This window comes from Rana temporaria, chromosome 1 (assembly GCF_905171775.1).
Source record: "Rana temporaria chromosome 1, aRanTem1.1, whole genome shotgun sequence".
Classification (NCBI taxonomy): domain Eukaryota; kingdom Metazoa; phylum Chordata; class Amphibia; order Anura; family Ranidae; genus Rana; species Rana temporaria.
Genome location: NC_053489.1, coordinates 317,838,620 through 317,866,471, shown reverse-complemented (window position 1 = coordinate 317,866,471; position 27,852 = coordinate 317,838,620). Strand labels below are relative to the sequence as shown.

General features: G+C 43.1%; 1 protein-coding gene across 1 annotated transcript in view; it reads left to right on the top strand.

Moving 5' to 3' along the window:
• The window catches only part of FOCAD (focadhesin), a 268,287-nt gene that overhangs the window by 203,327 nt on the left and 37,108 nt on the right, over positions 1-27,852 (top strand). Inside the window, exons 33-35 of the mRNA XM_040359573.1 lie at positions 17,783-17,854; positions 21,440-21,542; positions 25,198-25,278. Of these exons, the coding sequence (XP_040215507.1) occupies positions 17,783-17,854; positions 21,440-21,542; positions 25,198-25,278 (256 nt within the window). The remainder of the gene's footprint in view (positions 1-17,782; positions 17,855-21,439; positions 21,543-25,197; positions 25,279-27,852) is intronic.

The window sequence follows — 27,852 nt, the reverse complement described above, 5'->3', positions numbered from 1 at the left end:
CAAAAGGGGAAAAAAAACGTGTTTGAAAAAAACTGCAAAAACTAATTGTGTTCTAACTTTTAAATTATTATGTAAATTATGTTTATTAAACTTAGAAGATGTGTTAAATAATACATGCAGTGTGATATATGTGAGACAATTGTGCAAACTAAATGAATCACTTATTAACAGAGATAGAAATTTGAAGCAGTCTTCAGTACTTTAAAGGGGTTGTAAAGCTTCCTTTAAATAAAAATAACAAACATGTCATACTTACCTCCACTGTGCAGTTCGTTTTGCACAGAGTGGTCCCCGATCCACGTCTTCTGGGGTCCCTCGGCGGTTGTCTCGGCTCCTCTTTGCATCAGCTAACCCCCGTTCTGGGAAGAGCTCTCCCAAGGGGGTTAGCTCGCGGGCGCGCTCCCGCTATAGCCGCCGACTGTATCACTCGGCCCGAGTGATGTTTTGATTGATTTTGGCTGATTTGATTGGCAGCAGCGGGAGCCAATGGCTGCGCTGCTATCAATCATCCAATGAATGAGCCGAAAAGCCCGGTCTAGAAGCCTGCACGTTCACGACGCGGGACTTTCGAGGGCTCAGGTAAGTAAAGGGGGGGCTGGGGGGCCGGCAAACATCAGATGTTTTTTCATTTTAATGCATAGAATGCATTAAGGTGAAAAAACTTGAACCTTTACAACCCCTTTAAGCTGAACACTAGGCAAATAGAAAAGACACAAATTATGGTGGCTCTGTTATCAAGAAGCCAGTCAGTTCATGTGCTGACAGAAAGCATGCTAATAGGAGATGAAATCTGTGGTGTTCAAATACCACCAAAAGAAAGCTCTATTTGTGGGAAAAATAATAACATAAATGTAATTTATGTACAGCGTTGCATGATCGTGCAATTGTTAGTTAAAGTAATGCAAGGCTGTATAGCAAAAAACAGCCTGGTCATGAAGGGGGGGGGGGGTTGAAGTGGTTAAGAACCATGTTGTAAACAGATTTGTTCTGTCAAATCAGCCCAAAAAGGTGTAAGAATATACCTCCAGTTTCAGCTGCACCAGATCAGAGTTTTCTACATCAAATGCTGCTTAATGCATTGACATACATCCATAGACCCAGTCTTTATGGACAGTGTGATCACCTGCTGACCCCATCCACAGGTAGCTAAACTCTTCAATAAGCCACATAAGTTAAATCCAACACAATCTTACTTAATATAATTGCAGTCCAGAGGACTTTTTTCCAGTATTTTGAAGTATATTCCTAAACCCCATTTCTGCGAAGAACTGACACTGACTGAGGATACATGGAAGAAACAGGGAGGGCCTAGAACTGAACTAGTCAGCACTAAACAGGATGGGAGTCAGGAGGGAGATGCCAAATCGCATAGTAAACAAGTTGCAGTGGCCCAAACTGGCAACTAGATGTCAGCATACCTGGTTAAAGGCAGGGCTCAAGTCCTGCGGGAACGCGTGGGAACGGAGTGCCTGCACTTTTTTCACAGCAGGAACGCAGTTCCCTTTGCAGGACAAGAGCAGCCGAGCCGCCCGAGCCAATCCTTCACTAAGCGGCGATGCCCAGCTTAAGTCACTATCAGGGGCAGGCGAACCTTAGTAATCCTTTGTGTTACTGGCCGCTTCCTGTATATGGATTCATCGGGTAGTGTGCGGGTATTCCGTCACTTCCTCGATACCGCAATGTCTCCTGGGAGCTTTTGTCATTGTTCCCAGGAGACATTGCGGTGGTCTGCCGCAAGTTATCGCGGGATTTAGAAAGAACTTAAAGTAAGGTACAGTGGATCGAAAAAAAAAAACATGCGGTTTAGTAATTATGCATATGAGCGTATCATTTTTTTTGGTGGGGGGAGTGGATCTTGGGTGGGAGTTCCCACACTTTTTTCCCCAGGACTTGACCCCTGGTTAAAGGTGAGCATCTACTGTGTTAGATGGTAATTTAGAGTCACTAGTTACACAATCCATGAACTGATGAACATCCGTATTGGGTTGCAGGATCCCAGCATCAGTAGATTCCTGGACACCTATTGAAAGTTCTGTTTTGTTGTTGTTCGTAGTAGCTTGAGATGTAATACTGATGCTGCGCTAAGGTGAATCTCTGAAGTAGACTCAAATGCTTACAGATAGTCTTGTTATTGGATTGGTTTTCTCTTTTGAGTCTCCTTCGCAAGATTTATGCAAAATGCAAATAATTTCTTGATCTCTCTGAACAATTGTTTTATAAGTGCGCACATTGAGTGAAGTAGAATAAGAGTGCCATTAATGACCCGACCTAGTTTGGTCTTTTGATCATAAGGATAGTTATAAAATCACAAGTACACTATTCTTATGCCTTGTGGGGTCTTGGGATGTTTCTTTCCAGTAGAAGAATGATTTTGGTGTTATCTGCCAAGGGTGGTATGTAAACTTGTCTTGAAAAGTTAAAGTCATACATTTGGCATTTGATAAGCATAGGGTGAATTTCTCCAGTACCTTTTTATGTCTGACACAATGAATTCTCCAGCAGGGGCAATTCTTCCTCTGGTTTCTACTATATATGTGCCTGGTGTAGGCCAGTACTACTCCAAACCTTGGTTTGAGAGCGTTTTGCAAGACAAGCAACATTTTTTAATACATTTTGACTTGATATACAAGCAATGTGTTGATATAAGAGTAGCGTCATGTCACAACTGAGTATAAAATAGAAGTGTAGCAGTATGGTTACATTTAATGAAGGTACAACATTTAGAATCTCACATGGTTGATGATTAAAACAGGCACATCTAAGTATGCAGGCATCCGGGGTAAAGCTGTCCACAAAGACCATCCTCCGCACCACCATTCATGTCGTCCCTTCCACGAGCGGTTCAAGCCTTGATTTCAGATCGCTCTACTGCAGGGTAGTCTTCCCAGTCACGATTGCAGACTGACAGCAGTGAGAGCCGGCGTTGAGAAGGACGGTCTACGTGGATCACTTTACTCCGGCTTCCTGTATACTTAGATGTGCCTCTTTTAATCATCAACCATCTGAGTTGCTAAATGTTGTACCTTCATTAAATGTAACCATATTGCTACACTTGTATTTTATACTCAGTTGTGACATGACGCTTCTCTTATATCAAGACATCACTTGTATAGATATGTTTGTTGCAGGTGACTGCTCATGGCTCTCCCAGCCATGGTTTAACATGGGTGAAAGATCTTTAGTGGATGTAGAGCAGGGGTGGGCAACCTTAAAGAGATGGAGATCTACCTGAACAACATGGAAGAAGTCAAAGATGGGGCACAGTGTAGCCTCCTAACACCTGATTTAAGCATGTAATTGCTGTACTACCGCGTCGCAATCGCGTGCATTGCACAGCAATTATGGGTTTAAATCACGTGGTTATTATCACCACCTGTCAAACCCACTTGGATTTCTTTTCAGAGAAGCAGTGGTGCCTGCTGCACTTGTGAATGAGTCCTTGCATTCAACAGCGGCACATTTAGGGCTCGTTGACACATAAAGTTGCAGGGTCTTGGATTTACCACCCCCAATCCTTGAGGCAGCAGCCAAAGGTGTAAACAATTAAACCCCCATATTGCTTTTGGTGGGTGCAACCGCCTGCCAATCACGACCCATTAAAGTAAATAGGGCCATTCTGCAAGCACCCCGCAACTGCATGCTTCTGCAGGGTCCAAGAGGTTAAAATAGGTGGTGAAAAAGCAACACAACGCTGCCTGCTTTAACCCATTGTTTGCTGTACTGCTCAAGGTTGCAAGGCATGTGCAGAGCAGTCTCATTAACTTGAATGGGTATTGCTTGGCAGGTGCTACACCCACCAACCATGACGGGGTGTGCAACGCTTGCTACGGCTGCGACATGTGTACATCCCTGACCACTGCAGCTAAAGGGGGTGCGGTTGGGGCAGGGGTGGTAAAAATACTTCTTAACTATGGGGTTTTACCACCCCACAAACTACAAATGTAAATGATCCCTTACTGTTCTGAGCCCCTATAGGGCTGCTTTCACACTGATGTGTTGCGGTTTACCTGCTCTGTGGGTGCAGCACAGTGCATCTGCAAACTTACTACGTTGGCTGCGCTTTGCCATAGTCTTCTATTATATCCTGCAGGTGTGGTGCACTTTCTGAAAGTGCATCAAAGCTTCTACATTTAGAAAGTGCACCAAACCTGCAGGATATATTTGAAGTCTATGGCTAAGCGCAGCAAACCCGCAGGAAAGGTGCAGGTACACTGTACTGCACCATTGGTGTGGGTAAACCACAGCTTATCAGTGTGAAACAAGCCCTATACTATTATGCCCAGTGTGCTCCACACAGGCCTGAAGATCTCTTCTTTCCGGTTGCTGGCACAACTCTGGAGACCGCTAGCCAGGATAAGAGATGGAGTGCAGCTCACTCCACATGAGACAGGAACCAGCATTACAGAGGAGGCATATGCAACTTTTGCTCTCTACTACAGCTCCAACTTTACAAGTAGTCACTCTGTTTGATGCTCTGGGATGGTGGGTCAGCAAGCCCAGACTGCGATCTACCAGTCACCTGGCCATGATTTACTGGTTGCTGACCTCCCATGTAGTCTCAATTAAGAAGGGTCTCAGTGTAAGGCTGATGCGTAGATGTCACTGTTGCATTTAGAGCACGTAACTGTAGCCTTGCAGTCTTTGGTGAATGCACAAAATGTCATGGTTCCTTTAAAAACTCCTTGTGTTCTTCAAAGGACTTTCCTTTGAATGCATGCCACTTTCTGATGGGATATGGTTTGTTGTCAATAAGACAGTAAGGGCTTGTTTAGACTTGTTGCATATGACACACTTTTTTTAAAGTTCTCTGAATGTTAAGCAAGTACCTTTCACTAAAAAAAATGGTTACCTTAAAGCCCTATTCACACTGTTGTGTTTGCTTTGCTTTTCTCCGCTTCAAAAATTATACCACTTTCTTGGTGCTTCAAAGTGTCTCCAAAGCTTCCATAAAAGTCTAACACAATGCTCCCTAACAGTACCTGCAGCATTTGAGGGTAATTTTTTCAGAGTTATCTTTGCTTTGTTTTAGAGGTATGAGGTATCTCAAAACCAGAAAGACATCATCAGTAGCCACTTCCTGTTCATGTGTGTACATTATGAGAATATCTGCTGCAGACATCACATGTGGTGTGTAGTATGGAGCAGCAGAAGGTAAGCAAGGTCCGGACCAGAACTGAGCAACTATATTGCGACACACCTGGATCGTGATGTAGGAACACTGTAAGGGAAGGTGAGCGGGGACTGGAGAGATAGGTCTGAGTGGCTGAGGGACCAGAGCAGGAGAAACTAGCAGATGTCACGTGGTGAGCAGCATGGGAGCAATATAGCAGAAACTGGAGAGAGAAAGGACTGAGCAGTAGAGAATCAACAGAATTGGGGGACCAGAGCAGGAGAATATAGCAGGAGGTGAACAAGGACTGGGGAGCAAGAGGATCAGCAGAGCTTGGGGTTATTGCTAAGTTGAGGATCAGAAGAGCTGGGGGTTAGTAATGAGCAAAAGATCAGCAGAGCTGAAGATTACTACCGAGCAGGGTATCAGCAGAGCTGGGAGTACTACTGAGTGGAAGGTAATACTGAGATGAGGATCTGCTGAGGGGGGTACTAATGATCTGGGGATCTACAGAACGGGGGACTAATAGGCTGGGGGGTATTACTGAGTTTGGGGAACTACTGAGCCAGGGTTCTACTGAGCTCTTTAAGACAAATAAAAAGGCAACACACACGGGGGCATTTGCCAAGCTTCATTAACTGCTTCCCGCCCTGTTAAGTAAAATGACAGCCGAGCAGGACATTCGCCCGTTCGGGTGGGGCGTCCTCCCACGAGCCGTAAATTTTGGCCTAAATTTATGAAGAAAGATTATTTGCAAAATGTTATAACCGAAACTAAGAAAAATATGTTTTTTTTGTTTATTTAGCAAAAAATAAACAACCCAGTAGTAATTAAATGCCACCAAAAGGTTCCATATACTTACCTTTTCTACAATGCAGGATTCGTTGGGTGGGTAGACGAACCTGGATATACCAATATGCAAGAGTTGGTACTGTTGTGCCGTGTTGCTTTCAGTGTGTGCCAACAGCCACTCCAAAGCCCTCATTCACATGATCAGACTTCCATCGGACAAATCTGTGGAATTTTGTCCGAAGGGCGTTGGCCGTGAACTTGTTCTGCATACAGACGGCAGAACTTTTTCAGCCAACATTCACAAAACTACGTTGTTTTTAAGCTCTTTAGTGCCACCCTTTGGGCAAATTCTGCTAATTTTGTCTGATGATTATAAATGGTTCGGAGCATGCGTGTTTGTACTTTGGATTTTAGTCTGACAGACTTGTGTACATACGATCGGATAATCCGACGGAATAAATTTGTTGTCTGACAATTTGAGAGCATGGCTATCCGACATTTGTTGTCGGAAATTCCGACAACAATTGTCCGATGAAGCATACAGACGGTCGGATTATACAACAAAACACGTCCATCACACAATTGTTGTTGAAATATTCGATCGTGTGTACAGGCCTTAAGGGGGCTAAAAAGATGGAAGGATTTCCCTTCAAGTTTGCCTGACTGAGAATTAACCAGTTATGCTGGTTCATTGGATAGAAGAAGATCCTGGACTGCCGCACTCCTTAAAACAATGTCTTTATTGTACAAATAAAATCCAAAAAACAACCAAAGCGATGCAGTCAAAATTAAGTGAACAACAGGAAAAAGGTGGCTGGTTCCGGTTTCCTTGTGCTCCGAGTTGCTTTGTATCATTATACCACAGAAAAAGTACTGCTGTTTTTGTCCATCTTCAACTTTCCCCAATGGCTGAGATTTCTGTAATATTGTGGAACATTCGAGGTTTAAGTTCCCCTCTTAAACTTATGATGATGGCCACCTGTTTGGAAAAAATTCCATCCAGCCATTTTATGCTTCCAGGAGACTCATTTGACTGCAGAAACTAAGATCCACACCCACACCTCGTTCTCTAGAGGTGTGAGTGTCCTGGTGCATAGCTCATTAGATTTCCATGAACTTGATATCTGCACTGTCGCATTAGGTCACTGCAATGTATTCTTGCATTTGTGTGTGTGTGTGTATGTATATATATATATATATATATATATATATATATATATATATATATATATATATATATATATATACCCCTCCTTTTGCAGTGACGGCACTCAATTACTGATTGTGGGTGATTTCAATTGCTGGTTGAGCCCCTCCATGGACAGACACCCGGTTTTAGGGCAATCTGCCACATCGGGGGGGGGGGGGGGGTTTCCGCTGCCAGGGCTGCTTGATGAGGTAGGCTGGGTGGACATTTTATAGACACAGGAACCCTTTGGGCAAGCAGTTTTAATGCTTTTTCAAAACTCATGGTACGTTGTCCAGGATTGATTTGGCAGTGTGTAACTTGGCCGTGCTCCCATCCGTCTCGGAGGTCATATATAAGCCCCGCTGTGTGTCGGATCATTTGCATATGGTAATACGCCTGATTGTATCCCCACTATCTAGGCTTCCCTTTGGCTGAAGTTATTTTTATCCCATGAGGGGATGGAGCTGAGCTTGAGTAAGTTCTTTACTGGTCAAGATCCTGCTGACTTCCCTCTGTCCCAGTGGGATGCATTTAAGGCCTATCTGAGAGGTCTTCTCATTGCAGAAATTACCAAAGTTAAACGAAATGCTTCTGGGTTGAGGGAGGAGCTGGAGAAACAGGTGCATGCCTTAGCAATGCAATATGTGCAAGATCCTACTGACTCGGCCAGAGAGGCATGGCAGTCTGCTCAATCTGCTTATGAGAGGCTTCTGTCCTCCTTGGCAGAAAAAAGAGGTTCTTCTCTAGAGTGGCATTTTTTGAAGAGGGGGGAGAGCATGGGATGCCTTCTGGCTAAGATGGCTCATTTCCAGCAATGTTCTCCAGCTATTGGAGCTATTAAAACTCCAACGGTTTAAACTAGTGCATTCCCCAGATCACATCCTGCAGGAATTAGCAAGTTTCTATAGCCAACTTTATCTTTCTATAATTGAGTATACCCCTGAGGACCTGGCAACTTAAATGGCATAAACTCCCCACAACTCACAGAAGAGCAGAGGGGAGCTTTAGATGCTCCACTTACTTTAGAGGAGTTACAAAATGCACTCTGAGTTTCCTAACTGTAAGGTCCCTGGTGAGGACGGTCTACCAATGGAAATATACAAACAATATGCGAGAGTGCTCCTCCCTCAATTGCTAAAGGTCTTTAATGCAGCTATGGAGCGGTGAGTCCTTCGTCCTCCTATGTCCAAGGACAATATTGTGTTTATTTTGAAGCCTGGCAAGGATCCAGTGGACCTGGGCTCATATAGACCCATATCATTATTACAGAGTGACAGAAATTCTAGCAAAGATTCTGGCGCTTAGATGGGGTAATTACATAAATTGTGCACTCACCAAGCTGGATTTATTCCCAATAAGTCCACTGCGGTCAACCTGAGGAGACTCTTCCTAAATATGTGTAGCACTACCCCCGAAGGGGCTGCTGGTTTGTTTTGGGCGGCATGTTACCTCTATTCCTTCGCCGTCTAGGGTATACGATGAGCGTTGAGAAAACTTCAATGTCCACACTTTAGGCTTCTTTTTCTTTGCTTTAATCAACCCAACATGGTAAAAGGATAAAAGTAATAGTTGAAGAGGTGGAAGGGTAATAGGTAGTAGGTTCAGGTGTATAACTTTGTTCGGAAACACTTCTGCTTCCAGCAATGTAGCTTTCGTTGCCACTCTAGCCAGAGTGGGTATTGTGCACCTGGATAGGCCTCTCTCACTAGCCTAGCAGCCAGGGTGTCACACGGAAACTTAAGCAAAGTCTCTATCACATACCTTCCCAAAGGTGGAGATGTATTCAGTCCAGAATCCTTCTCAACACAGGATTAAGCACCTGGATCTCTCTTGAATAAACTCTTGTGAACTCAGAACTGACAGGCGACCATCACTCAGCCTCTCAGTAATCATGCGTCCTTCGATGAAGTTCAAGGCCTCTCCTGAGATACCAGTCCCGTGCTCGGTGCTCTCCAAGACAGGTGCTTCATCGGGTGGCTTCCTCCCTCAGGACGGACAGCACAGGACCACTCTGCGAACGTAGACTCAGTCTGACTACCGGGCCTACATAGTAGATCACAACCCCCGGACCAACGTGGTCCCGGAGCCAGGAACACTTGAACACGCACCCCCGGCCATGAGGGCCACACATGGGGGGTGGTGGGACGACGACCCAGAACTAATCACGTCTGTCCCTTAAGTACTCTCTCCCAGCATGCACAGCGAGGCGATCAACCCCCACTGATTGACTGCCTTGGCCTGGGGTGGTACCAACACCCCAGACAACAATAGTGGTCACTCACAGTACAGCCACAGCTGGAACAGAAGCCCAAATTTGGTAAAGCAATACAATCAGAGGTAGTTAAATCTCTGACTACCCTCTAAATTTAAGGCAGCGCCAGCTATGAAAATAGCAGGCCGCTACATATGCAACTCTCAGTTGATAATGTAGGACAAAGGGCTCTGCTTTCACTGGAATGCTATAATGGCATTTGATAGCATTGAGTTGCTGTATTTGTGGGGAGTTCTCCAGAAGTTTGACTTTGGTGAAATGTATATCTCCTGGGTTCGCCTACTATACTGTCAACCGCAGGTGGCTATTTGGGCATCAGGCAACATGTGCCATGCTTTTGCTTTTGGAAGCAAAATAAGACAAGGGTGCCCCTTGTCACCCCTGCTCTTCGTGCTGGCTTTTGAACCATTAGCAATCCATATTAAAGACAAGCCGGGCATTGTCCGTTTCTGGTATGGGGACAGACAAGAAAAAGTGATGCTCTATGCGGATGATACAATGATTCTGCTAGGAGACGTGGAAGGTTCTCTTAAGGAAACTTTGTCCACCACAACGGAATTTGGTAACTACTCAGGGCTCAGAATAATTCCCTTTACCTGTCTGCAGCTGGTAGGGTTAACTTAATCAAGATGATTCTTATGCCCCAGTTACTGTATGTCCTGCACAACTCCCCATTTATGCCCCCCCTCCTTGAGAGGTATATTGAGGGTGGATAGTTCCAGTGGCTCTGGAGGCTCAAGCGTTTGGTATGCAGCATAAGACCTATCCAACATATAATCTTATTAAAAAAATATAGAAAAAAATTGATACTTGCAGGGGGTGATAGGATATACATGAGTGCCACCCGATTTGTTCGAATGGTACTCACATGGAAATTGCCAAGCTCCAACACGGGACATTATGGAAGAGGTACGGGATGTTGTTTATGCGACAAATTTTTCATTTAATTTCCATTCATTCAATTTGTCCTTTGATGCTTTACAAGCAAGGTTTGGTATAATGCTTTCCATGCGTTTCTATTGCATACAAATAAGACATGCCATAATATCTCAGAGTGAATCTTCAGAATGGTCTCAGTCTAAATGTTTAATTTGATCAAAAGGGCCTCTACCTTCAAGGGGATAATATCACAATGTTATAATATGCTACTGCAGAATTTCTCAATAAACACCCTTTAAGAATAAGAGTTAAATGGGAGGGGGGTGACGGTCAGATGGATGGGGATCAATGGGAGGAGGCTCCCCAGTCGGTACTGACCTGCTCCCTCAATGTTTCATTGAAGATTAATACAACTGTTTATTCTTCTGAGGGTGTACTATACCCCACATAGGCTACACACTATTTGGCTATTGTCTACACCAAAATGCACTAGAAAAGTAAACGAGACCTGATTCATCTACTGTGGAGGTGCCCAAAACGACATTCCTATTGGAAGGGAGTAGTGGCTACTCTTAACAGGATATTTCAGATCTCTATCCCTCTAGATCATGGGTCTTCAAACTACGGCCCTCCAGTTGTTCAGGAACTACAATTCCCATCATGCCTAGTCATGTCTGTGAATGTCAGTGTGTTCCAATGCCTCATGGGATGTGTAGTTCTGCAACAGCTGGAGGGCCGTAGTTTGAGGATCCCTGCTCTAGATCCTAAACAATGCTTGCTCAATATGTTGGAGGAATTTGAATGGGAAGAGTGTACTAGAGTTGCCATTGTCAGAACCCTATTCTTAGCTAGTAAGTTAATAATGACACATTGGAAGTCAGAGAATCCTCCTACAGTCAATAAATGGTTAACTACTGTGGGTGATGCGCTCTGGATGGAGAAACTGATTTATCAGCACAGGGGTTGCACACAATTTTTTTTAAAACTGTGGGGTCCGTGGCTGGATGTGCTTGGCTCATCCCCTGCGTATCTGGTCATGGACCAGCTACTTGGCATGAATGTCGGCCGAGAACATTTCTGTTTCAATATTTTTATTAAGGCATTTTCAATCTCCACACAACAAAACGGAACAAATAAAATCGTATAAGGAAGCCATATTATCAAAAGCAGTATAAAACATACACAGAACGTATCCTCGACTGTAATATATATGGTGGTAGTCTACGTATACAATGTAGAATTCTCAGTAGATTTCACCATTCGGCATACACAGTAGTATGCCAATCAATCAGAAGTCAGTTAACTAAACACATGTCAAGGCCAACGAAATTCAAGGCAGTAATTGAACAATCAAATGCGTGGAAAGGCAGAACAGTATTATCATCGATAAAAATGAATAAATTAAAACGAATTACAGGGGCCCAACACCATTCCCAATATATAGAATATCAGGTTAGGTATTGGGACCTCGTGTCAAAGATACAGGTATTCCAAACCTATTACTATAAGTTAAGCAAGGAAAATAAATGTAGTAAAATCAAAAGAAGAAGAAAAAAAAAAAAAAAAAACATAAATGGTATGAGGGGGAAAGTATCTCCGTGCCAGCCAATGAAACATCCAATATCTAGATCAGAAGAGACCTAGGATCATATGACAAATAGTTGATCCATGGATCCCAGACAGCTTTGAAGAAATCTAGTTTGTCATGAAGGATAGCAGTCATATGTTCGTTGAGCATGATCCAGGAGAGTTTGTTTTTAAGGTGGTCGAATGGAAGCATGGCCGACCTCCACGATTTTGCTATAACCATTCTAGCTGAAATAAATATAAATCTTATAAGGCATTTTTGAGGTCTAGAGGCGTTTTTCACATCACACCCCAGCAGCGATTGTTTCGGAGATTTAATTAAATTAATTTGAGTAAGAGTATATATAAAATTATAAACTCTGATCCAATAGCGCCTCACCCTGGGGCATTTCCACCATATGTGGTACATTGTTCCCTCAAGTCCACATCCACGGAAGCAAAGAGGAGAAGCATCAGGTACAAAGGAAGCCAGTCTAAAGGGAACCATGTACCACCTCAAGAGTATTTTGTAATTTGCTTCAATTATTGAAGTGTTCATAAGCGAACGTGAAGCTCCCTGAGCCAATTTTAACCAGTCCGAAAGCTCAATACTTTCCTGGATATCCTCATCCCATTTTACCATATATTTCAATCTAACTGAAGAAGCTGTCAAAATAGAGTAAATATTTGAAATAAGACCTTGCATACTGTCGAATTTACAAAATAAATATTCAATTTTTGACAGTGACGTTAAATTGGAATCACATGGCAAGGTTTCCAAAAAACGTTTTATTAGATCATAATTACATCTTTCAGAAATTGGAATATGAAAACGTTCCTCCAGGATATTATAACGTAGCATTCCACCAGTATCACAGACGTCCGCAATGCGTATCAGACCTTTATTTTTCCACCATTCAAAATTATTGTGAACAAGCCCCGGGGCCGAGAACATTTCAAACAGTAATTGGCCAGGTTATCTTGATTAATGTGGTATACAATGGTTAAATAAGATTGGAGGAAGCATATGTTCGCGAGAGTTTAACTTTGTTACCTATTCTAGGAATGGAGCTGTTATTGCCGACTTGTGTTTATGCTTAAAGTGGCTGTAAATCCATTTTTTTTTGTTAATTAAGGCTTGTACAGTATAGGATTTCTTATCATCTGTGCCCAGTCTTGCCACGAAGAGACAATCCAGCTCTGAGCAATGCTCTTATCTTTTTTCAGTAAGAAAAAAACTGACACACAGAGAAATAAGAGTCAGTTCTTCCCCCTTGCTGTGAGTGACAGGTGATTTACATATCTCATGCACAAGCCTGAGAAAGACATTCTGTGTACTTCAGATCCTCTCCTCCATTCTTCTCCAGATCTCCCAGAATTGACTGCTCCACACCTCAGCATGATTGAGCATGCTGAAGTCATGTTGTGACCTCTCTGGATTTAGACTGGATGTTCGTGATCATAGCAGAAGTTCAATGTAAGAAATACACAGGCGAAAATTCATATTGACAAGGAGAGTGTAGAGTTGGACGGAGAGTCTACTGACATCATGACTCCACCCACCGAGCTCCAGACAACATACCCACCTGCAGAATCTGCAGTTTTTACATGCAGGAGGCAAGAATATCCTTGTAGATAACCACTATGGCAATAGTTTAAAAAGGATTAGAGTGGGTTTATTTAGTTTTATGTAATGTCTAGAGTTGTATGTTTTTTACCTCAATAAAACTTTTTTATTTGGATAAAAACAAAAATACCACCAAAAGTAAGCTTTATTTGTGTGAAAAGAAATGATAAAAATTTCATAGGGGAACAGTATTACATGACCGAGTAATTGTCATTCAAAGTGTGATAGCGATCAAAGCTGAAAATTGTCCTGGGCAGGGAAGTGGTGAAAGTGCCTGGTACTGAAGTGGTAAAGGATATTGCTGTCTCTACACAATACACTATACAAAAATCGGCGGAACCCATTTTCGAAAAACAAACTTTGGGCCGTAAGAGCAACTATAGTGTCATCATGTAATGACCGATAAATTATTCAGTGGACATAAATGAATCAATTTGTTGTTAGTTTTTTTACATGTACCTAGTGAAAACAGTTTGGACGGGAAGCACATTAACCTTTCAATTTATCGTTTGTTCGGCAGAAATTGTTCAAACTTGTCCTTCATTTTTTCAGCTCAAAAACGTCCCAACAATTTTCAATTTTGTGCCCGTTAACAGTCCCAAAAATTAACAAACTGGCCAAATGATCGAATTTTGCTCGATTTTTCGTATAGTGTATGGCCAGCATAAGTTCACCTTTTAGGGCACGTTATATGTTCCACCCATATTTAGGGTGTAACCTGTTTAATGTTCAAGCTCCTGCAACCTCTTCCTCTACTCCCCACCTCAGTGAGCAGGTTTTTTTTCTTCTCCTCCAAACACCTGCTGTGACAATTCAAAAACAGCGCGGCCATGCGGGACTCCACCTACACAGCTGCATCTGTCATTCACAAATTTTGTGAGTGAATAGACTACAGCTAGTGCCAGCCTCTATGGCTGATGGCTTGTAGTTCTAAATGGACTGAGAGAGCACCGATGAGCACTCTCGTAGTTCATTCACAAGCCCTGAAGCATCTAAACAGTCAGCCCATACCGGAGGTATAGGCTGAAAGCTGCAGGGCTTGTCTGCAGAAGCCTGACATTGCTCCTCTGATCCATTGATCACAGGTGCAATGCTTTCCAGGTTCCAGCTGCAGGCATCATCTCAATATGTTTTTTTTCAGCCCGTGCATCACTTTCATGTAAAAGCAATCTTAGCGGCTAAATTAGCTTTTACAAGCAGCAGGAGGGGGCCCCCATCCCGCCACCATCCTGGAAACTGGTCAGCCCCCATCATCTCTATGGTCTAAAAAAACTGAAATCATGAGTATTTTGTAATTACTGGTTTAAAAAAAAACATACTGATCTTGGTATGATTCAAAGCTTTTGAGGCCGGGTTCACACTTGTCCGACAAACGCTCCGACATTGGGAGCTCATGTCGCATGACGTGTGAAAATCAATGTTTCCCTATGAGAGCCGTCTTAACTGGTCCGACACAAGTCGGCCCGACTTTGAAAATTCTCCCTGTACTACTTTGGTCCGACATTGATCCTACTTCAGCCCATTGAATATCATTGTAGTCAGACCAAAGTAGGAGCCTTGTCCTTGCCATCCAACTTTTGACATTCGACATGTGATTACAGCAGCAGTAAAAGGAATTTATCTCATTCTGGGATTGTTTTGATCAAAGAACAAGTCAGACTATCACAAAGTCGGATCAAAGTAGTATCCTGTTCATGAAAGTCAGATGGATGTAGGATCAATGTAGGACCAATGTCGCAGAGAAAAGTAGGATGAAAGTCGTACTACTGTAGTGTAGTATAGTGTGAACCCAGCCTAAAAGATGGTTCACACAGGGGCAAAACGACTTCTAGCACGACTTTGGGAGGCAACTTGGATCAGACTTGAGCATGAATCATCAGGCAACTTACAAGGCAACTTCAAGTTGCCTCCAGGACAGTACAAGGCAACTTCAATTCGCCTCCAGGACAGGAGGCTTTCCAGTGACCAATCAAACAACAATCAGCTCTGTGGGAGGGGGAGGGGTTTGCCTGAGAAATGTATGTTATAGGGCTGTTACTGATCAAAATGTTTCTGTTCGATTAATGTTTTTTTTTTATTGATTAATTGACTAATTTCGATTAATTATAACGCACATAGAGATCCAACTACTTTTAGCTGATCTCCTTGCAGGCTGATTCCCAGTGCAGCTACCAACCACTGGAAAAATGGATAGCAGGATACAAAAAAACACACAAAGGCAGCGCTAGATGGGAATAGCATTAAAACTTTTATAGTCTTCAAGTAGGTAACCAAATAAATATTGCACTGGAGATAAAATCGATGTAGCTACATAAACTGTAAAAATTGTGTGAGTAATACCAAACGGTACCAAAAGCAGTCATAAAAACATGTAGCTACGTATGATACTGGTATAAAAATGTGTACAACGATACCACTGCTGAATCCAGATGAGGAGAGGTTAACATCAGTCCGTCCGCATGTAGATGTCCCATGAAGGGAACTATCAGTGGATGGTTGTAGAATCCCAGGTTGATAGAGGGAAGTGTAACAGCCCTTGCGTGTGGCAGATAGTAAGGTCCCGCCGGCATGCAGATATGAAGGCACAGCAAAGGAGCCCTTCAGATGGACACGGCAAGCCCAGCCGGTGTCCGTGACGTTACTGGATCTCCAACGGAACTCCCTAAAGGCCCAGAAGCCGGCGGAGAGGTGCGTACCAATCAAAAGAATTGTAATCGACCAAAAAGATTTTGATCGATCAAAAAAATTAAAGATTAATCGTTTAATTAAAAGTTAATTTGCACAGCCCTAGTATGTTATCTTCCTGTATTGTTGCTTCAGTTAGGACAGTGATCCGACTTCTGGTGCAACTTCCACTGAAAAAAATGGGTACAAGTTGCCTTGAAGTCGGATTGAAGTAGTACAGGAACCTTTTCTGAAGTCGGAGTGATTGCACCACACGTGAGGTATCACCGCAAACGTCAGATTGAGATCAATAATTCTAGACCTCCTGTTCAAATCTATAGTGGTAACCTTTCATGGGCGTTCGCAAATTTTAAAGCTTGACATGTTTGACATCTGTTTACTCTCCATAACATCACCTTTCATACTTTAAAAAATAATTGGGTATTGTGTTGTGATTTTGTGCATTAAAATTTATTAAAGTGTATTTTTTCCAAAAAAATTGTGTTTGAAAAACTGCTGTGCAAATACTGTGGGCCAGATTCTCAAAGGCGTTACGACGGCGCAACACCATTAGCGCCGTCGTAACACCTCATCTGGCCCCGGGTATCTATGCGACTGATTCTCAGAATCAGTTGCGCATAGGTACCCATTAGATCTGACATGCGTAAGGCTGTTACGCTGTCAGATCTTAAATGTATTTTTTTTTCCCGCCGCTAGGTGTCGCATCGTCGCTTTTCCCCGTCGTCTATGCAAATGAGGTAAGTACGGCGATTCCCGAACATACGCGAGGTCGACGCAGCGAATTAACGTCGTTTGCGTAGCGTACCCGACGCGTAAGGTTGCCCCTGCTAATTAGCAGGCGCAACCAATGTTAACGATGGCCGTCGTTCCCGCGTCGAATTCAATAAAAATTACGTCGTTTGCGTAAGATGTCCGTGAATGGCGCTGGACGCCATTTACGTATACATCTAGGCAAATGACGTCGGGGCGACGTCATTTAGCGCAATGCACGTCGGGTAATTTACCCGACGGAGCATGCGCAGTACGCTCGGCGCGGGAGCGCGCCTAATTTAAATGGTGCCCGCCCCATTTGAATTGGGCGGGCTTGCGACGAGCAATCTAACGCTACACCGCCGCAAGTTTACAGGTAAGTGTTCTGAGAATCAGGATGTAAACCTGTAGACCTGCGGCGGTGTAACGTAGATCTCATATATTCCGCTGCCCAGGAGCAGCGCGAATGTATGAGAATCTGGCCCTGTGTGACATAAAAAATTCCAACATCTACCATTTTATTCTCAAGGACCTCTGTTTTAAACAAATATATATAATGTTTGGAGGTTTTGAGTAATCTTCTAAGCTACTGATTTGTACATGTAAACAAAAAGTGTCAGAAAAAGGCCTGGTCTTCAAGTGGTTAAGAACAAAAGTAATTCAATACTATTCAACGCAACACAAAAATTTATTTAGGTGGGACAGAACGCAGAGCACTGTTGCATGCAGCAGGTGGTGTGCCTTAGCTTATATGAACTGTCTGTTTAGAATTTTTGGAAGGTTAACCAGCAGAGGTTAGTACAGACACTGCAGTTATATATCCAGTGACTGTGTATAGTGTGATTGTTCAATATAGATGTATTCGATGTACCCTGGATTCATTAGTTATTGTTTACTGACTCTCTACTACAGCTGAAATCTGAAGCTATTCAGTCATCCTTGTTCCAAAGCAAACTTAATGAAGTCGTCAAATCAATTACTCAGGTAAGAAGCTTTACAATGGTGCTAAGTTTTTGTATGTTATGTCCTCACTGATTGATCTTATCATACACGTATGCTATGTATGTATGTATGTATGTATATATATATATATATATATATATATATATATATATAATGTGTATGTATGTGACAGACCCAGCCAGGACAGGGGCTTTTGGAGGGGACAAATAATAGTCCAAATGTCCCAACTAAACTTCCATAGAGTGAACTGAACAGTGTGTTGATCCAATATTCAATTATTGAAGACACCCAGTGCTCCCCACAGGATAGATAGGGCAAATATTTCTGCTTACCAGATATTAAGACCTCCCAAGGTCTATATGCGCATCAGTGAGCTTTCACCCCTCACTACAGATATAACCACATCAGCTGTCCAGCCTGCTTGGCTGGAGTCCACAGGTGTATCCCCCACAGCTATCAACAATCAAGGAAACTACAGAGTCCAGTCACACAGTGTGCATATGGAAGAGGAAGATAAACTCATTGCCCAACATTCTTTAAAAGCACACAGGAGTTTATTAAAGATTCTACTTACAGCAAAAATGATAAAATAGGCTCAAATGGAAACACTTGTTTGTCCAGCACCCTCCATGGGGTGCTCAGACGTCACCGCTGCTCCGTGCCTAGCCTGATGTATGTTTCCAATGGAACTTCTTCTGTGAAGTCCCGTTGGACTTGATTTTTATTTTCATAAAATAGACTTTATGCACTTTATTCAAATAAGGTTATGTTTGACAGCGCTACACGTTGATTTCGTTTTTTTTGGTATGAGGTGTATATTTTTGTGAGTGGTGTTGTCTGTCACAACATTTTTTTTTTATTTTATACACACATAGCGCAATATCGTTTTGAAAAATATTTTGGAGGGGACTGCAGGGTTGCCTCATGCCTACTAACTATGGGCCCTGGCTTTTAAGGGATCCACTACTCTTTGGGAGGTGTGTGCCTGGGAGACCCTTGGAGTGGTCTTGTTTGGATTCAAGTCCATATCTCCCCAAAACACACAGACTCTGGGAACTGGAGATTCCATATACATATTTGGGGCCTCTATGCCTCAAACCAGCAATGACTGTAGATGTTAACGTACTGGTAATCCGCTCAAACCACTGGGTCGCCTGCCATAATGTGTTTGTTTATTGTAAGTAGGTCTCTCCTATAGTGTGCCTCCTAAGTGTCTTCATTCCATTGTTAATTGGATCCCCTATTGTTTATGTCTGTCTCCTCATCTGTGTGTTTATACTTGTAATAATGTGTATTGTACAGTACTTTGTATTCAGGGTTGTAGGCACCCAATGGTCTGGTCACCTAGGCTGGTTTAAATACCGGGCCCAGTACAACTGGGCTGGTTATCCTGGCTTATCAGCTGCCCTGGGTTTAAGTGCCTAGTTAATTAGCTCATGTTAATTATATCACTATTAGCTATTAGTTGCTAGATGTAGATTAGCATATAGCACCCGCTGCCAGGTGGGAATTGTACCAGCAGTGAGAGCCAGAGGGGACGAACCGCCACTGGCCGGTCTTAAGCTTCCTCTGCAGTTGTCTGCAGTGTATCCTATATGGAAAATCAGCAGGTGGCTTATCTCTGCATCTTGAACCAGAAGTGTCTTCTCTGAACTAGGATGTTTTCTAGGTCCTGGGTTATCACTGGGAGACGCTGGTTGTGGATCTTCTGGTATCTTGGTTCAACAACAAACAGAACAGATTATCCTCTAGGTCTGGGCTCTGCTGGCAGAGACAGTGGATGCAGTTGTTTCTCTGTTGAATCTCTTGAAGTTTCTTCCTCGCCTGCTTTGCAGGATTAGGTTGGATGGTCCCCAGAGCCCTTACCTGGCTCCTGAAAATACGGTACAACAATCTAGAAAGACTACTTGTAGACACAGGCCCTGCCAGACCACCCGGATCTGCTGTCATAAGGGCTGATCTTCAACCCTGATTCACAACCTCAACCTCAGTTCTCAATTCTCAACTCTGGCTTTAAAGGGGTTGTAAAGGTTTGTTTTTTAATTTCTAAATAGGTTTCTTTAAGCTAGTGCATTGTTGGTTCACTTACCTTTTCCTTCGATTTCCCTTTTAAGGGTAGATTCAGGTATGAGATATGACGGCGTATCTCCAGATACGCTGTCGTATCTCTGAGTTTGCGGCGTCGTATCCATGCGCCTGATTCTTAGAATCGGTTACGCATTGATTTGACTAAGATCCGACCGGCGTAAGTCTCTTACGCCGTCGTATCTTAGTTGCAATTTTACGCCGGCCGCTAGGTGGCGCTTCCATATATATTTACGCGAGGAATATGCAAATTAGGTAGATACGCCGATTCAGAAACGTATGTCCGCCCGGCGCATTTTTTTACGTTGTTTACGTTAGGCTTTTTCAGGCGTAAAGTTACCCCTGCTATATGAGGCGTATCCTATGTTAAGTATGGACGTCGTTCCCGCGTCGAATTTAGAAAATTTTACGTCGTTTGCGTAAGTCGTTCGCGAATAGGGCTTTGCGTAATTTACGTTCACGCCGAAAGCATTGGCTTTTTGCGGGTTAATTTGGAGCATGCGCACTGGGTTACATTCACGGACGGCGCATGCGCCGTTAGTCAAAAACGTCATTTACGTGGGGTCATGTTTTATTTACGTAAAACACGCCCACCTCTTCACAACTTGAATTAGGCGCGCTTACGCCGGCAGATTTACGCTACGCCGTCGTAACTTAGGGTGCAGGTTCTTGGTGAATACAGAACCTGCCTCACTAAGTTACGGCGGCGTAGCGTATCTGAGATACGCTACGCCCGCACAAAAATAAGCCATTCTACCTGAATCTACCCCTAAATTATTTTTTTCTATGTCTGAATTTCTCACTTCCTGTTCCTCCTCAGTAAGCTTGCACCCATCAACCGAGCCGTTCTGGCTGGGGGTTAGTCAGCATGCTCGCCCCCTCCCTTGGGACTACATCCCTGCGGGGAGACGCACAGTGTGAACCAACAAAGCACTAGCTTAAAGGAACCTATTTAGAAAATAAAAAACAAACCTTTACAACCCCTTTAATAAAATGGCTGTTGAAGCTTAGATTTTGAGAGAAGCTTAGATTTTGAGAGAAGCTTAGATTGAGAGTTGCCAGGTACCAGTAGCCAGGTCTCTGTCTTGGCTATCCTATTTCACAGACCACTAGTGTCCCACACTCTGATTAAGACCTGGATTCTGGGGGGTCACTTATGTTAATCCCTGTCATCACCCATCAGATTTGAATTTGATTCTTTCACTGCTCCAATTGTCTCCTTTTGACTGCTTTAGAGATATTCTTCTTTCTACATTGACCCACAAGGTGGCTTTCCTTGTGGTTATCGTCAGAGAAGTTAGGCAGGGCTTAGAATCACTATGTGCTGTTAGCAGCTGGACAGCGCCAACAATCCTCATGTGCTTGGGAGTAGGTGGTCAGGATTAATAGTGAGGTTACAAAAAAATATGGAACTCCTAAAAAAAATGATTGGGGCCCAGGTCAGTTTTATGACAGCTGTTAGAGGCGACTGTTAAAATGAATATACCACTATGTGAACATAAAGTCACTTTGTTCCCACAGATCATTACTTTTTCTGGAGTGACTGGCCTGCAGACCAATGCTGCCTGGATACTGGGCCACCTTCACTTATCCAGCCTTTCTTCATCTCAGAGCAGAACGTCTGGTGAGCAGATTGCTACTTAAGGCTGACATGATCATCCTAAACAATAATCAGTCCATTTTTAATGTCTAGTATAATTTAATTTAGCACATACTTTTTATAATTTCGTATATTTTTTGATATGACATAGTAAACTATAATTGCATTTTTGCTAATTTTCAAAGGTATTTTTATGTATTTTTTATCCACACACGGGATGGAACTTGCAGTTAAAGTAGGACTACACTCTCTCAATCAACATTAACTATTTTTTTTACATTTCTTCAGTTACTTCCTGGTTTCCAGGCCCAGACAAATGATGTCATACATCCCAGGAGTCTTCAGGAGGGGAGGAGGTTTTTTTCCCCCAGCTAAGCACACCCTTATGCCTAAGCTAAGGGCAGATGGATTCCATTAAGTAAATGCTACATGAATCATCTGCCCTTACTTAAGATGACCATAGCCAGTTATCCTAGGGGGTGTTTTTTTTAAGTAATTTCTCAGCAAAATAAAGCATGGAGACATGGATGGATAAGTGAGTTTGCTTTGAATTACAAAAAAATGAATTAAATAGCATTTTTAGTTTGTGGTGCTCAGGTGCAGTGTAGTTCCACTTTAATGCAAAATGTCCCTTATCCTTATGGCTGCTGCTTTAGGCCCTTTCCCGTGAGGATCCGTACCTTTCTTATCCGCTGACACTTGCTATCCCATAGGGATAATTGTATGTCCGTATTTCATCCGAAAACGGATGGATGAAATACGGACATACTGTCCGCACGTGTGAAAGGGGCCTTAGTTAACCACTTCCCTACCAGCCACCGTCATATGACGTCCACAAAGTGTCTCTACCATCCTGAGTGGACGTCATATGACGTCCTGGACTTTGAAGGGGGATATCTGAATGATGCCTGCAGCGAGAGGCATCATCCAGATATCTATCTCTTGTGCCGGCGATTCTGCACAACGTAAGAACGATCATAGCGGCGGTTCTGCCGCTAGATCGTTCTTACAGGCGGCGGGAGGGGGGGGATGTCCCCTCCCGCCGCCTGTAAGAACGATCTAGCGGTGCTTCTCCTGGCTATCCCGTGCCATCGGGGGCCCGGAGAAAGAATCGTCCGGCGCTGGCAGGAAGTATAGAGATGACTGGTGACCTGATGGTCACCAGTCATCTCTATGACCGTCGGAGGACCGGGGCGCGATGTGATGACGTCACGCCCGGGTCCCGTAAGTAAACAAAGCCGCGATTGCGGCTGTAAGCCACATTATTCATGAGATCAGTGAATTTTTTTCACCGATCTCATGGTTTCCAGCCTGGAGGAGAGATGTGTGGTCTTATTGACCCCATAAAGAGGACCTGTCACACACATTCCTATTACAAGGGATGTTTACATTCCTTGTAATAGGAATAAAAGTAATACAAAAATAAAAAAAAAAAGTGTAAAAAAATAAATAAATATGTAAAATAAATAAATAATAATAATAAAAAAAAATTAAAACGCCCCTGTCCCCGGTAGCTCGCGCGCAGAAGCGAACGCACACGCAAGTCCCGCCGACATATGTAAACGCCATTTAAACCACATATGTGCGGTATTGCCGCGTGCGTTAGAGTAGCAGCAACAATTCTAGCAGTAGATCTCCTCTGTAAATCTAAACTGGTAACCTGTAAAAAATTTCAAAGCCTTGCCTATGGAGATTTTTAAGTACCGAAGTTTGGCGCCATTCCATGAGTGTGCGCAATTTTAAAGCGTGACATGTTAGGTATCTATTTACTCGGTGTAACCTAATCTTTCATATTTTACAAAAAAATTGGGCTAACTTTACTGTTTTGTTATTTGTCATGAAACAATTTTTTTCCCCAAAAAAGGCGTTTGAAAAATTATTGCGCAAATACCGTACAAGATAAAACATTGCAATGACCGTCGTTTTATTCCTTAGGGTGTCTGCTAAAAAAACATATATAATGTTTGGGGGTACTGGGTAATTTTCTAGCAAAAAAATTATGATTTGTACATGTAGGAGAGAAGTGCCAGAATAGGCCTGGTATGGATGTGTGTATAAAAGCCCTGTATGGAAGTGGTTAAACATGCCTGACGAAGGGGCCCTGCGTGGCTTAGAAATGTTGCACACTCTTTGTGTTGTGATCATGCAATAAATCATCCGCTTGGACGCTATTTTCGTTGTTCCATGGTATGTTGGCAAATATCTTAACTGTTAGTTGAAACTTGAAGTCCCCCCATACCTCCACACCTGTAATCTTGTGGTGCTGCAGGGATCAATATGAATTCCGGAACTGTCACAGGCCCCCGTCAAGAGTGTTGACCCACCCTTTCAGCCCCCCCCAAATCCATAGCTGTACTATAGCTTCAATTAATTAAAAGTTCTCTGTGAAAGATGGAGGCATATTTTACATTCCTCTGATTGTCCTCCATTTTTTAGATCACTTTTCATTCATGGAAGCTATATTACAGCTTCTTTGATTGAAAGAGATTAATATTATACAGGATTTATATAGTGCCAACAGTTTGCGCAGCACTTTGCAAAATGGAGGGAGGCAGTATAGTTGCAATGCAATTCAATATAAGTGGAATCAGGCGGGTTGTAGAGCTTACAATCTAAAAACTTTCAGGACAGGCAGGGCCAGCACAAAGGACCTGTCTCATTAACCACTTAAGGACCGCCTCCTGCACAAATACGTCGGCAGAATGGCACAGCTAGGCACAAGCATGTACCTGTACGTCCTCTTTAAGTGCCCAGCGGGTCTGAAGCCCTGTGACCACGGCCGCGGACCCGATCGCCGCTGGAGTCCCGCAAACGGTCCCCGGAGCTGAAGAACGAGGAGAGCTGTGTGTAAACACAGCTTCCCCGTTCTCCATTGTGGCGTTGTCATTGATCGTGTGTTCCCTGATATAGGGAAGCACGATCAATGATGTCACACGTCCAGCCCGCCCCCCTACAGTTAGAAACACATATGAGGTCACACTTAACCCCTTCAGCGCCCCCTAGTGGTTAACTCCCAAACTGCAATTGTCCTTTTCACAGTAAACAATGCAAACGTTTTTTTATATATTTTTGGGGGATATTTGTTATAGCAAAAAGGAAGAAATATTGCATTTTTTTCAAAATTGTCGCTCTATTTTTGTTTATAGCGCAAAAAAATAAAACCCGCAGAGGTGATCAAATACCACCAAAAGAAAGCTCTGTTTGTGGGAAAAAAAGGACGCCAATTTTGTTTGGGAGCCACGTCGCACGACCGCGCAATTGTCAGTTTAAGCGACGCAGTGCCGAATCGCAAAAACTGGACGGGTCCTTTACCTGCATTTTGGTCTGGATCTTAAGTGGTTAAATGTAAGAACTGTCTCTAGTGCCGATATATATATATTTTTAATTTGCCTAATATTAGGCTTTAAAAACAAATTACTCATTGAATGTCCTACATATGCCAAAAATAGTGCTAACATTTTTTAACTTTGGTCTAGTCACTAAAGTTTTGAATTACCCCTGGACTTAAAACTGTTGTATAGCTTCTATAGTGCAAAAAAACAAAAATACATTTTGGTTGAAGTTTCAACTTAGTGTAGCATATTTTATATCTGCATGTATTTTCTCTTGAAAAAGATTTCATTTTGCTAATTGTAGCATAGCATTTTTCATATTTGCATTTTCTTTAATTCTCTTATAGTTCCTCCAGATTTCAGCTACTTGCCTGAAAGAAGCTTAATACGGGTTATTGTAGATTTTCTCATTTCTGCTGGCAAGAAAGGTACAGTACAACTCCCCTATAACCGTATTTTCCTAGACCTGTTCTTTTCTATGTTAACATATAGAATATTGTGTGCCCAAAGTACCTGTACCTCTGCTCTCAGCAGCATGGAGGAGATACATTGAATACCGAATTTATGCCGATACCGATTACCAATACGTTTTGTTAATGTCATGTGACAGTGGACTGTGTCAGTATTTTTTTTTTGACAATTTGCCAAAAAAAATGTTTTCTTTCTTTTTTGGGGGCGTGGACAGTGTCGGTGTTTTTTTTTTTTTTCGTTTTTTACAATTTTTACCTTTTTTAAATGTTTATTAAATTATAATTTTTTTGTTTATTATCGTTCTTTTTATTTTTTTATCAGTCGTGTTGGGGGGGTTTTCGTGAGATATCAGGGGTCTAAACAGACCTCTAACATCTCCTCTTTGAGACAGAGAAAGGGACTGAGGACACAGATTCCCCATTCCCTTTCTCTGCAGCCCCAGCTGCACTGAAGATAAATGGATAGGAGACAGATGCTCCTGTCCATTCATAAACTGAGACGTGGACACAGTTTACTCTGCTCAGTTATATATGGATAGTCAGTGATTACTGCATTCAGAAAAGGATGGTGTCGGTAAATGACAGATTTACTGGCTCCTTACACCGCTCTCAATCCTGGCCGATCTGGGACAGGGGGGGACTGGAGGAGGACATTAAGGGGGGCCAGAAGAGCATGGAGGAGCACAGAAGGGGGCCAAAGGGGGGACAGAGGAGCAAGGAGGGGGACCGGAAGAGCATGGAGGATATGAAGGGGGACAGGAGGAGCACAGAGAGGGGGACCAGAGGATCATGGAGGAGGACACAGGGGACAGTCAGGGATGATCGGTGTGGTGGTGAGGGGAGTTGCAAGCACCAAACTCCCTGTATAAATTTCAAAGAAGCAGTTGAAAGCCGGAGGGGGGGGGGGGGTTGAGAAGCGACTGTCAGCTGCTTTTTTGAAATCTATACAGGGAGATTGGTGCTTGTAACTCCCCCCACCGCCCCACCGATCACCCATGACTGCCCAGGTATCGGGTCAAGCATCGGAGCATTTGCATGAGTACAAGTACTCGTGCAAATTCCCAGTATTGGTACCGATACTAGTACTAGATACTTGTGCAACCCTACTATGTAGCACTGGTTTAACATGTAGCAGCAACATATTGCCTCTTGGCAAGTCACCAGCGACTGTAGCGATTAAGTCGCTAGCTACAAATTAATGTTAATCACTGGCATTGGTGATTAGGGATTAGCTTGGGCATGTTTGGATTGGAGGCTGAACCCATGTGAGCGAGCACACCAGGAAGCTTTTCTACTCTACTGGTCCAATTATAAGTGGCCGCAGCATGCCCCACAGCCACAATTATACATTCCCCTTGTATATGTGCTGCTGCGGGGAGGGGATTGGTCCAATACAATGACCGCTTGATAACAGGCTCCCTCACATGGGTTCAGACTAGGATCTAAACAGGCTAAATTAGGCCTTTGGGAAGAGGAGGATGTTTTTTTGTCTTCCACAGTACCTCAGCCAGGTTCACACATGGCTGAGGTACATAGATGATGTTTTGGTCATCTGGAAGGGTGACACCATTACCCTCCATGGCTTCATTGACCAACTCAATGTCAATGACCGCAACATACGTTTTAACGTATACATATGACAAGGCACAAATCTTTCTTGGACCTAAAGATAAGCCTAAAAAATGGGAAAATCACAACGTGCACATATCGAAAGGAAACGGCGGCTAACACTTTACTGCAGGCAGAACAGTCATCATCCTCCATGGCAGAAAAACGGGATCCCCACAGGCCAGTACATGAGGATCAAGCAAAACTGCTCAGAACCCTCCACATTGAATATGGAGGGCAAGGAACTATATGGGAGATTCTATGAAAGGGGTTACTCCCATAAACAAATTAAATATGCAAAACGCAAGGGTGCGAAACGGAGCAAAAATAGCTTGCTCCTCATGGACTCAAATGAAACCGGTAAAAAAGAAAGAATACGGCCCAGTGAGATTAATCACTACATACGGCTCCCAATGGGGGACCGTGAGTAAAACATTAGAAAAACACTGGGGTATCCTCACCAGTAACAAAACTCTGGCAAACATCATGGGAGAAGGTCCCAAGATGGTAGCTCGAAGAGCCAAAAACTTAGGTGATATACTTATCCAGTCGGAATTCACCAGACAGCAAAACATGTCCTGGCTATCTGAGTATCCTCGGAGTGTGGGGATGTTTCCCTGCTCTAAATGTCAAATATGTCCATTTGTTGACAGAACCAAGGTATTCAAAGATGCAATGGGACAGAAAGAATATGAGATCAGAGATCTGATCAATTGCTCTACGGACAAGGTAATCTACATGCTAACCTGCCCCTGTCAGAAAATATATGTCGGGAAGACAAAAAGACAACTAAGGGTAAGAATAGGGGAGCACCTTAGGGACATAAAAAAAGAAAAGGAAAGAGACCCTGAGAAGGGCCAAGAAAGTCCGGTTGCAAAACACTTCGCAAAATACCATCAGGGCAAACCGGATGGTCTCAAGGTA